The sequence below is a fragment of the Solenopsis invicta genome, chromosome 10 (assembly GCF_016802725.1).
Source record: "Solenopsis invicta isolate M01_SB chromosome 10, UNIL_Sinv_3.0, whole genome shotgun sequence".
NCBI classification, from domain to species: domain Eukaryota; kingdom Metazoa; phylum Arthropoda; class Insecta; order Hymenoptera; family Formicidae; genus Solenopsis; species Solenopsis invicta.
This window is the reverse complement of record NC_052673.1, coordinates 6,067,351-6,080,259: the sequence shown is the minus strand read 5'-3', so window position 1 is coordinate 6,080,259 and position 12,909 is coordinate 6,067,351. Positions and strand designations below refer to the sequence as shown.

The following is a 12,909-nucleotide window of genomic DNA, read 5'->3' as shown; positions in this document are numbered from 1 at the left end:
TATTTTTCTAGAACCTTAAACATGTCGAGTTTTGTGCCTACAAACTACGATTTGCGGACAGCATTGGTTTTCTATTATTATTTGAAGAAAACTGTTGCAGAATTGCACCGAATGCTTGTTGAAGCTTACGGTGAACATGCTCTTGGTAAAACAGTGTTTCGTGTGGTTTAAAAAATTCAAAAGTGGTGAGTTTGACGTGAGAAGCGAAGAGCGTGCGAAATCACCGAAAAAGTTTGCAGACAACGAATTGCAAGCTTTATTGGATGGACATGATACTCAAACTCAACAAGAATTCGCGAATCAATTGAATGTGACGCAGAAAGCCGTCTTCATTCGTTTAAAAGCTATGGGAAAAATTCAAAAAATGGGAAAATGGGTTCAGCATGAACTGAATAAAAGACAGCAAGAAAATCGAAAAACTGTTTATAAAATGCTGCTCGACAGATACAAAAAAAGTCATTTCTCCATCGAATCGTGACAGGTGATGAAAAATGAATATATTTTGAGAATCCTAAGCGTCGTAAATCATGGGTAAATCCAAGTAAACCATCGACATCCATTGCAAGACATCCATTCCAAATCGCTTTGAAAAAAAAACAATGCTCTGTGTTTGATGAGATCAGAAGGGTGTAATCTATTATGAGCTGCTAAAACCTGATAAAACCGTTAATACTGATCTGAGCGGCTGTAGAACAGGTATTCACAGCTCCTGTGATGCCTAAACAGACAAGCCGTTGGATTTTTTGCAGTTGTGTCTGCGTTTTTTGCTTAGCTTTTGATCATCATACAAATTCTGCATAGATAATGTTCTAACAATGGCCGTGTGTGATCAGTGGATCATTTTCAGCCTAAGACTCCAGATTCTTTTTAAAAATTTGCGGCAGGTAAGCAGGGCAAATATAGCCTTGTTCTATATATCTACGCCGGTCATCGATTTCGCAGTTCATGATTAATGTAACGACTAGAGCTTATTTGTTGTTACGTTAATCATGCCTTTACGAAAAAAACGCATGGGCTGGAAATTGTAACCTTATACTACAATAATTACAGAAAAATACTACAATAACCACACACAAATATCACAATAACGTGTAAATATTACAATAAATTTGTTTTTTTCATACTACAAATAGATCATAGGAAAATATTACAATAATCACAGAGATTATAATTCCTAGCCCGTGCGTTTTTTTTTGTAAAGGTGAACTGTAAATATGTAGAAAGATAACTTTTCAGCTTGAAAAATTTCCTTAGGGACAGAATCGATGACCGTGGGTGTACCTAGACCGGATGCAAGTTCCAGGTCAATTTCTGATCAATGATTACTCCATGGTATTTGACTTATGTTTTAAAGTCTATATTTACGCCATCTAGTGCAGGTGACTAAATGTAGCTTTTTTCTAATAAATGGCACAATAATAATTTTTTTCGGACGCGTAATCCTTTGCTGTGGCACCATTGTTATGTGATATTTAAGGCTCTCTGTATTTTTTGAAACGCGATGGCATCCAGTTGACCCCGGACAATAATAACTAAGTCATTAAGATAATATTATTCTGTATATTCATTGTTATATAGATGTTGAGAAAATTATCAACCGCCACCGACTACAGAAGCGGCGACAGGATTCCCCCCTTAGGGTAGCCTCTGCTTGGTCCTCGTCGACCCTGCCACTGTGGTTTTAACCTTACGCCCACATAGGTTCTGATCTAAGCGATGATTGCAGGATGGAAGGCCAGTCGCTTTTTTAAAAGAGACGTTGTTAAAAGTTCTTTCAATGTTCATGAAAACATAGAAAACTATCTCTTTAGCCTCTAGTGTTACTTTCAACCTTCGTACAATGTAAGGTAGTAGTAGTTGATTTGGCCTTTTGGCATGTTGATTCTAGTGATGTGTAGCATAGATCAGCATCTCATTTCTTAACTCAGCGCTTTTTATTATCTATTTATTGAAGTGAGGCTGATTGGTCTATGCCATTTAGGTTGAGCGTTAGCTCACTAATCTCCTTTAGGTATGAAGATCACATTGGTCTTTCTTCACAGTTAGAGAATATATCCCATCATAAAATTTCTCCTATACAGGAAATATTGTATAAATAGTATTGGGGCAATACTTTTTTGGAGTAAGACTAGAAAGATCCCATCATCTCCAGGCGAGTTAAGGGGTCTAAATGGAGTTAACGCCTATATCACTGTGGTTGCTGTGAATATATTATTTGACAGTTTCTTAACATCGTGTTTGAGAAAGTGATATTTTACGGGCCCATTCCACGGACCTTACCCCGTCATCTGTATTGCACGGGCCTGAGCCTTGCAACCTCTCTGACAGACGGCGCATGCGTTACGCCCCTACCCGGCATCATTCTGCGTGCGACTAACTCGAGCTCACTCTCTCTGCGCCCGTACACCGTCGTGGACACATACATGTGCTACCAGGAGCTTAAGAAGATTGTCATTATACATGCGCCTCGTCTACCATACTTATGTAACAAATTATCATTAAAGCAAGTCAATACAATTTCGTACACACCGGAAAAAGAACAAAATAATTGATTTTCGTCATTATCAGTTTTGTTGTCAGCTGTTACCGTATAAGCTCCGGGAAAATGAGAGCTAAGCAGTAGATTCAACATTTTTTCTTCATCATCTGTATATTCTCCATTCGCTTTCAGCAAACGGCCTAAATGATTTGAGTCGTCGCTGCGGCCCGCTGAGGGAAGCCGCTCTCATAGAAAAGCTTTTCCCTGTTTTTTTTTTAAATTTTTTTAATTTCCTTGTTGTAATTGAAAGCTTTCCTATGGAGGTCCCAATGCTTTTAGTCTTTTTGGTCTTGTTAAAGAACGTTCTGACTGCACGCAAAGCTTCTAAGTCTTTATTCTACTACGATGTGAGTGAGGCCCGATTGCTCATATAAACTATCGGCGACGAGAGCATTTCCCAATTGGACACGGACCCTGTTGCACACGACGTGGAGCCGATTGCGCACGGATTCGATTACACACGGACCCGATTGCATACGGACCCGATGCACACGACGCGTTTGCACACGGACCCGATTGCACACGGACTCGATTGCATACGGACATATTGGAAAATGCTTTCGTGTCTGATAGTTTATTTGCGCAATTGGGACAGTCCCCATAAAGGTACAATCAAATATATATCAAATAACAATTAGTCTACAAAATGTGCTGCAAAGATTACGATGCCTCTTATGTTAGACAAACGTAGAAGTAATTCTAGAAATAAAGAACATAAAAATAACAAAAATGGAGTCAAGACATTCAGTAATCACCAAACAGATATGTTTAACAAAACATAAACATGCATTTAAACATCAAAATCCACGATTCGTAACCAATTATGATAAGAGATTGGTTTTCGCGATGTTGCACAATCAAGGAACAAAAAATAGCATTAATTCACAAAAATACACTGAATTTTAACGAATCATATTTTTATTTGACTCTCTAATCAATTTGGTAACGATACACCCTCCGAAATGCTATGCATTGTTCCCAGCGGACATCAACTGGAAGTTGCTGTCCGGCTTTAAACAGCAGAAAACACGGTGCGCCAAATCTAATTGCTTCCGTATAGTCAAAATCGGTTACATTAGTCAGATGTTTTTCTTTAAAATCGCAAGTCAACAATAAAATGCTCAGTACAGACAAGTACATCCTTTTTAATAATAGTTCCTTGAGAAGTAGCACATTTATGATATTACTTGCTATTAATTTTGGATAAATCATCCGGACAGTGCCTTTTCATTGCTAATGAAAAGGCACTGTCCATTTTCATTAAGATAAATGTCACAAAAAGAAGGCACACCAAAAAAGACACATCAAACTATGAGATAAAATTTGATTCAAAATAAAGCAACTTTACAAAATGGACTCAAAAGAAAGTCAGATAATCAATTGAAAGATACGATAAAAATAAACTGATAAACGAAAGAAATATGAACCAAAAGGAAATGATTAGACAAGAAGAAGCACAACAAATTAAACAAGTGAAACCAATCGAGTTGATTGCTTCTCGGACTAAAAGCAAATAAAAAATCGAGGGTCGCAGATTGTTCGAGGACTGATATGGAACTGTAAAATAAAGGTCACAAAGTTAAAATAAAACCAATTTTGAAAAAATCAATGAGAGAGTCAGCCCAGATAGCCAAATATTGCAACTTGTCATAAATATTCTCATTAGTTGTCAGGAAAGCAAGAGAAAGGGGTATCCTCTTATCATTACGTTCGTGCCAGCAATAGTTTTTAAAATATAATACCGGCAAGTTCCCAATAACTTATCAGCATTATATTTATCACAAGTTATAAATAGGATTTGTTGCTTACATGTTGCTGTCATGCTGCTCACAGATTGCTATAACCAATTTTCAAAATATAGTAATGGCAAGTTCTAAACAACTTATGGCACACTTATCACAGATTGACTTTAATAATTTTTCTACATTTGCTCAATAATGAAACTCAGCATATTGATACTAAATTGACTAAAACATTTCCGTCGCATTAAATAAAAGACAACGTAATAACAATCAACAAGTAATTTAATCTGTGCAATGATTTGTTTTAAAATGAGTTATCACTTTTTGCTATCTAAGAAGTTATATTGTGTGCAACAAAGTACACATGTGGAAGGTAGCACCAACATTAACCGAGATTAGCTAATCCAATCATTATGAGTTCTAGATTGAAGATATTTGCAGCACTCTGCAACCTGTAATGTGGACAGGTGAAAATAAACTAACAAGTACATTACTTGTGTTGAGGCGCTCGGGCGACGTGTCTTAATCATTTCTCCGCAAAATTTTTCATTATTACGTTCTTAGGTACCAGAATATTTGTTGACAGTTTCAGAGCAATATTTTATGTTAAACATTTTTTTCTATTTTGTACGACCATATATTGTGATCTTATATATTTAATTTTTAATAAAAAAAAATTTTCATATATAATAACATTCTATGATTTACATGATTTGAACTTCGCAAAGTGTCAATTTCTGATTTTAATAAAACTTTGTGTACATATAGGTTACGGATATAAATAAAATTAGAAAATATCAGTTGTTGCTAAAAGATAGTTTTAAGGGGGAGGGGTGAAATCATTCCTTATGTGTAAAAAGGTTTTCAACTTTTCTGTTACAATTTTTGAATAGTTTTTAAGATATAATGAAGAAAGCTGAAAACCACTTTACACATGACATGATTTTACTTCAACCGTTTTATGATAGCACAATATTTTCTAAACAATATTTTCTAAATTCATCTATTTATGTAACCTATATGTATATAAAATTTCTTTAGTATTAAAATGAGAATGTAATATTTTGCGAAGTTCCTTTGTTAGGAATGATTTTAAATAATTTGTTGTAAACTTGAATTTATTAAAACTTCTTTCATATGAAATTATTGTTACTAGAATAGTTAAAAATATTTTTGATGCTGTCTCTGTTTTGGCTAAAGAGTAAGTATAAATTGGTTTTGGTTGAAAAGTATCAATTACTTGTATTAAATTATTTTCGTATTTTAACCTTTAAACTGTAACGTTCGAAAAAATCGTACTATTATTAAACAACGACAGACTACCATCACATTTTTACAAATTTTACATAAATTCCTTAAAGTATATTTTCAATTACTCTAACGTATATTTTCAATTATTCTAAATACTTGTAAATAGGAGAGACAAAGAAAGATATTTTAATGTTGAAATTACCAAATTGTTGGCAAAAAGAAAGTTATGTACAAGGTATCTCTAAAGTCTGTAGAATTTTACCCGGTATATTTTGGGAACAGTTACAAATTATATAAAATCGCGAAATATGTATTAATATGTAGTTAATCCTCTTCGATTATTTCGAAATCTATACTTTTAAGGGGGTTGTAAAGATTGCCCACCTAAATAAGTGCTTTAGGGGGACTCTAACTGTAATATTAAAAAATTAAATTTTTTTTATGCTCTTTCAAATGATATACTACAATATGGAACTCTACATATTGTAGTATATTATTTTGAAAAAAAATTTAAAAAATATTTTCTACAAAACGGAGATTGATATTTTAATCCGTTCAAGTTAGAGTCAAAGTTCAAAAAAGATAAATTCCCAAAAAATTGTTATTATCATTCCAAACTCCTCAAAAAAGTAATAAAAAATTAAACCATAAAAATTTTCCTGAGATATAAAAATTAAAATGTGTCAATAAGATGTAGATGAAAAAGTACATATATGCTCAATATTGCGGTAAAAATAACGCAAACGCTAAATCCCGGTATGTGTAACCACTACAATTTTTCGACCGTTTTATGTTATACGTTTCCAGCGAATAACAACGAGATCACTGCAGTGTTTGGTGGGAACGATTAGTATACAAAGATATTATGAGTTTCGAAGGCTCATTGATATTGAGGAAGTTATTTACAAATAAAGTTTTAATCTGCAAAATTGGCATTATAGTTTAAAGGTTAAATTTATATTGTCATTTTTTTGACATTTTTATTTTTTATATGAAACAATCCAGACGTAAAAATTTTTCTGCACATTTCTCCGCTGTTTGTCTCAAAATTGGCCCACTTTGCGCAGAAATTGAAGAGAAAGATATGACAAAATTGCAGAGAATTGGCAGAAAAATTTCAGTAAAATTTTAACACAACTTTAATATAAAAATAGTCATAAAAAATCAACTTTCAAATTCAATTTTTGAATAAAATTATTAAACATATTTTATTTTCTTTTTATGTGAAGTTCGATTTTGGGGACTCACTTTCAAAAAACCCAAGCAACACAGTTAGTTTAAGAATACGTTTAATAAACGTTGAAAATCAATTTTATACGTGTATAAACTGAAAAATAAACGTTTAAAATTTGAGACGTTTTTTGTACCAATTTAATAAACGTTATAAAAACGTTTTATAAGACAATTTTTAAACGTGTTCTTTCAAATGTAATTATATAATTATAATAATTGAGACGTAAAAAGTATAATATAAATAAGATATTTCATTATATTTAAAAGTTAATAATCTTCAGAGAGTTTACATATAAATTTTTTGTGATTTATAATGTTGTCATCAAAATATCTCTTTATTTAAAAATGGCACACAAAAATTGTCAGCGTCTCAGCGTGTCACATCGCATTAAAATTCGATTTAATTATAATTTATGAAATCCTGTAATTTCGGATTGAAATGGATTTAACAAGTGAGTGCTGGCGCCACCGCTAGGTGGCCACGTCGCGGGGGATCTTCTCGTGAGTAGAGTGCGGCCACAGGCGTTATATCTACAACAACGTTTACTTTACAACGTTTATTTAACGTTTATTTTACTAGTGTAAAATACCGTTTTTATACGAGACATTTCGACCGGTTAATAAACGTATTTTTATACATCACAAAAACGTTTCGGCTAAACGTTTATTAAACATTTATTAAACTTAACTGTGTTGCTTGGGAATACTCTTGCCAAAACAAGAATGAAAAATCACAATGCTATGACTTTTATTCTATTCTGTAACTTTTTTGCTTACGAGATGTAAAATTCTAGTGTCTATCTAGCGGAAATGCTGCGTACTGCTTCAAAATCTGTTTTTCTTACATTTTCCTATAAATAGGTTTTGCGAAGAAAATGCAAAGAAATTTCTTTTCAAATATCTGCAATTTCTTCTTCTGTTTTTTGTATTTATTCTGTGAGTGCATTAAAAGTTTGTTATTATTTTCTTCTCAATTTTTTTGTAGATATGTCTTGTGCAAAAAATACCGAGAAATTTCTTAAAAATGTTTTCTGTAAATGCTTCAAAAATTTGTTTGTGTTTCTCTATAGTATTGTCTTTAGTTTCTCTTTAATTTTTCTGCAAATAGATTTTTAAAGAAAAAAATGCATAGAAATCTCTCTTCCAATTTCTTCATAATATTGCCTGCAAAGTCAGTATTTTTTCTGCAATTTTATTTGCAGTTTTTCGTTGATTTCTCTGCTAATATGATTTGTAGATAAATTTCTCTGATATTTTTTCACAAATTGCTTTTGTAAATAAATAACATAAAAAGAGCAGAAAAATATTGTACTTTTGTCTGGAAAGTGCTTTGTTCACCATAGTTGCGATTTTGACACAAACATCTTAAAATTATCGAATAACCAAAACAGCGCATCAATAACCAAACGTCACAAATTATGAAATCAAAATCACTGAAATTATAACATACAGTGTGTCCAAAAATTTCGGCAACGGTTAAAATATACATCTTTTTGAAAAATGTTTTATACAAAAGTTGTAGGGTTTTAAGTGATGCATTAAATAGCAGTATTAATATGATCCTAGGTGTCGTCGCCACGGTCAAATAAAGATCACCTTGAACACCCTACTTTTTATTTCACATTCTTGTAGCTAACGTTGAGACGATTCTAAAACATTAGTTACAAACCTTTTATCCATAAGCACATTCCAATTTATGGGATTTGAAATTTACACTACCCCTTTAACATTACCTAATATAAACTGCGTGGAGGTTGCAAGGTTGGATTTTCACCACTTGTGTGTGTGTGTGTGTGTGTGTGTGTGTGTGTGTGCGTGCGTGCGTGCGCGCGCGCGCGCGCGTGCGTGCGTGTGTGTGCAAGTGTGTGTACGCGTAGTATGTGTGCGTGAGCGCGTATGCGCATACCCTTACACACGCGCGCGCTTGCGAGTATACTCACACTCACGCATGCACATACACAAAAAATGAAAATCCTACCGTACAACCTCCACGCGGTTTATTGTGGGTGATACTAATGCAGACGGTATTATAAATTTCAAATCCCATAACTCGGAAAGTTCTTATGGAAAAAAGGTTTGTAATCAGTGTTTTGGAATCGTCTCAACGTTAGCTATAAAAATGCGAAATAAAAAGTAAAGTATTTATAATTTTACTTGAAAAATTCAAGACCTTTACTTGATCGTGGCAATGCCACTTAGGATTATACAAATACTATTTAATGCTTCACTTAAGACTCTACAACTTTTGTATAAAACGTTTTTCAAATTAATGCAAATACTTTACGAGATATTTAATTATTGGCAAACTGTTAAGCACACTGTATATAGAGAAAAGGTATATAAACATGATAAGAAAACGTTTTGGTATAACCTACATATGTAGAACATTATTCTTCGAAAAACACGTATTATGTAAAACTACCTTCTTTCTTAAAAACACACCTTATATTTTTAAACTGTATTAAAGAAATTGAATAAATTTATCTTTCTTTTTAAATTACATTACTTGAGATTTTGAACATTTGATTCTAAACATTTTGATTTAATTCAATTCTAAGATGTCCTTTTTCATTTTAATAAAGATAAATCATGATTTGAATTAATTAATCGACATTTCTGGACAGGTGGACGAGTGGCCTCAGCTCTTACGTCGTCGCAAGGAATTGTTCATCGCTATTGTGTGTGCCCTATCTTATGTTATTGGATTATCATGTATTTCTCAAGGTGGCATGTACGTTTTTCAAATCCTCGATTCGTATGCTGTCTCTGGTTTCTGCTTACTCTTCCTTATCTTCTTCGAGTGCATATCAATCAGTTGGGCGTTTGGCGTAAACCGATTCTACGACGCACTACGGGACATGATCGGCTACTATCCTTTTATGTGGTGGAAATTTTGCTGGACAGTGACCACACCGATGATTTGCGTTGTAAGCATTAATTTATTATCTTACTGTGTATATTTGAAATGAATCAAATAACATGAACTAATTTTTTCCTTTATTTTTTTAACTTAATTTTTTTAAAGATACACTAGTTATATTAAAAATTTATTTAGGTCATTCTTAATCCTCCATACTCGCACTTCAAAAAAGTACCTATTTGCTCGCATTTAGGTATTCTTAAATCCAACGTTTTCTGTAGCTCATATTCTTAGGTTGTACCTAGATAGTACATGGACGTCCATAGGACATCCATCGAACGTTTATCTGTTAGACATCGGGACGTTCAACTAGGATCCGATAGGCGTCCAATGGATGTCCATTCGAAGTATGTTTGCAAATCCGGTGGACGTCTATTGACCATCCAAAAGAACCTAACCTAACCTAAAATGAACATAATTTTCGATACCCTTCTGAAAAAAATTTATTTATAAAAATTTATTTTAATATCATGAAAAACCGTTTTCTTAATGTTAAATAAAATAAAAATGTTATTTAAACTAAAAAAATCAAACTTTTCTCGAAAATTTTTTTTCTGAAATTTTTAAGTGGGCCACCCATCCAAATTGTAATCTTGCCGAACGTTGTTTGACCTCTAAGACTGCTGCAACCCAATGCCTAATGATAATCTGTGAACACTTTGTATTAACTCATGTATATCAAGTCAATATACGTTATTGAAAAGGTGAAACATATTATATAATTAAGGTTCCTGATTACTCGCCGCGGCCATAATGAAGTCGTGACGTCAGATGCGAGAAATGGTGTGAAATAACACGTAATTTTGTCCGACCATTTGTAAATAAAGCAAATTTGGATGAAACAGACTAATCAGATGGCTTTAAAATATTTCTAAATATCGGTCACGACTATCTTTTTTTTGCCTAGCAGTCAGTAAATACTCGTAAAAAGCACGTAAAGTGACACCTATTTAGACAGGAAAACATACGGACAGCTACTGAAAAGAGTAAAAAATGTGCTTTCATGTATAAAATTTAAAGAAACTTTACTCGTGGTCCATTTTTACAAATTTGGTAAATACGAAACAAGTCATATTTTCGCAATAAAACACATAATAACAAAATGATATGCACGACAACATCTCATCGTCAATCTGTCACGTTTTACGTTTATTAGTTCTAATTTTATCCGAGACGGAATGTCGCTACCGTCAACGCGGAGTTCTCGGCTGAAGAGTCAGGAGCTTTAAAGCATATTATTTATATAAACATGTATAAAATTATATTTTTTTTAAGATTACGACTTGGATGGTGATCGCTTGGAAATTTCCGGAAAAAATTTTTAATAATTTCTACTTTAAAAAATATTGTTATTTTATTTAATGTTAATAAAACGGTTTTTTTACAATATAAAAATAAATATTTATAAATAAATATTGAGTGTACAACTTAGTTTGGTTCTTTTTCAAAAGATGGCTCTAGGTGTTACAAATGGTTGACGGTGACAGCTGATTTTTGCTGTATCGTGAAGTGTCAACATTTATCAACAAAATATTGTTTACAAGCCTTTGAGTTTTGCACAAGTTTAATTTTTACTGCGTTGAAAATGTCGAGTTTTGTTCCAAATAAGCACTATTTGCGAAAAGTTTTGATTTTCGGTTTCAATTGGAAGAAAAGTGCAGCTGAAGCGCATCGAATGCTTGTGGAAGTGTATGGTGAATCTGCACCATCGGATAAATCTTGCAGAGCATGGTTTCGCAACCCGAAACGTAAAAAATCGTATGTAAAACCCGGCCAACCGGAAACATCAACGCCGAAGCCAAATATTCATGATGCCAAGGTAATGCTCTGTATTTGCTGGAATCAGAAGAGTGTGATCCATGAGCTGCTAAAACCTGGTCAAACCATCACGGGAGATTTCTACAGGCAACAATTAATCCGTTTAAAGAGAGCTATAGCCGAAAAACGTCCAGAATATGCGACTAAACACGAGTCCATAATCCTTCACCATGACAACGCTCGGCCTTATGTTGCTGTTCCGGTTAAAAACTATTTGGAAAATAGCGGATGGGAAGTTATGGCTCACCCGCTTTATAGCCTAGACCTTGCTCCTTCCGACTACCAACATTTCATCTTATAAGACGAGACGAGACAAGACCGAGACTGAGACTAACAAGGAAAGGGACGAAAATGTCCAGCTCAGATTAAAATAAGCTTTTAATATGTGTAGTACAGATAAAAATAAGAGACATGTATTTTTTTATACGTGCCCTAATGCATATTTAAGGGTGAAACACCCCTTTGAAAAAAATCGGTTTTTTTTCTTTTGTAACGTGTATTGTCGAAACTATAAAAGATAAAGATAAATGTTCTGAATAAAAGTTGAATAACTGCAAGAGTACTTTATAACAGTGATAAAAAAAATTAAAAAAATTTTTTTAATACTTACCTTTCTTTTACTATCTACATTTAAAAAATTTTTTTTATAAATAAAATAAGACTTATTTTTTCACAAATTCAATGGTATATGATAAAGTTATGATGCGACCTTTCCATTTTCCGAAAATAATTAAAACCTACCTCATAACGCATGGTAGGCGTCCGTGTATTATGGAAGTGTCCCTCTTCGATTTTGACGAGCGTTTAATACATTGTAGTACAGATCAAAATACGGGACATATATTTCTTTATACGTGCCCGTTTGCACTTTAGGGAGTAAAACATCTCTGAAGAAAATTGGTTTTTTTTCTTTTGAAGCGTGTATTATCGAAATTATAAAAGATAGAGAGAAATGTTCTATTTGAAAGTTAAATGGCTTGAAGAGTACTTTATAATAGTAATAAAAAAAACTTTCTTTTTTTAATTTTCCTTCACCACTTATGGTACCTACTTTTTTTAAAACTTGTATTTCTTTTCATAAGCAAAATAAAGTTTATTTTATTACAAATACAATGGTATATGACACATTATGATGCGATTTTTCCATTTTCCAAAAATAATTAAAAACCACTCTATAATACATAGTATCGCTCATTCGTGCGTATTACTATACTTCACAATAAAACGGATTTGTCTTATATGACGTTGACTACGCAAAAGAGCATGAAGGCAAATCAATATAATACAATAAATATTGAAATAAGAGACTTATAATAATAGTAACAATAAAATAATAGTGACTTTTTTTTAACCGTTAAAACTATTCAAATTTTTTAGATAATATGTCATAGTATTTACGGAAAACA

The 12,909-nt window shown here is 32.8% G+C and overlaps 1 protein-coding gene across 2 annotated transcripts in view; it reads left to right on the top strand.

The window, feature by feature from the left end:
* LOC105197019 (sodium- and chloride-dependent GABA transporter 1) overlaps positions 1-12,909 on the top strand; it is a 269,127-nt gene that overhangs the window by 146,112 nt on the left and 110,106 nt on the right. For both annotated transcript variants that reach the window (XM_039454541.1, XM_039454540.1), the window contains exon 7: positions 9,390-9,692. In XM_039454541.1, coding sequence (XP_039310475.1) covers positions 9,390-9,692 — 303 coding nt within the window. The remainder of the gene's footprint in view (positions 1-9,389; positions 9,693-12,909) is intronic.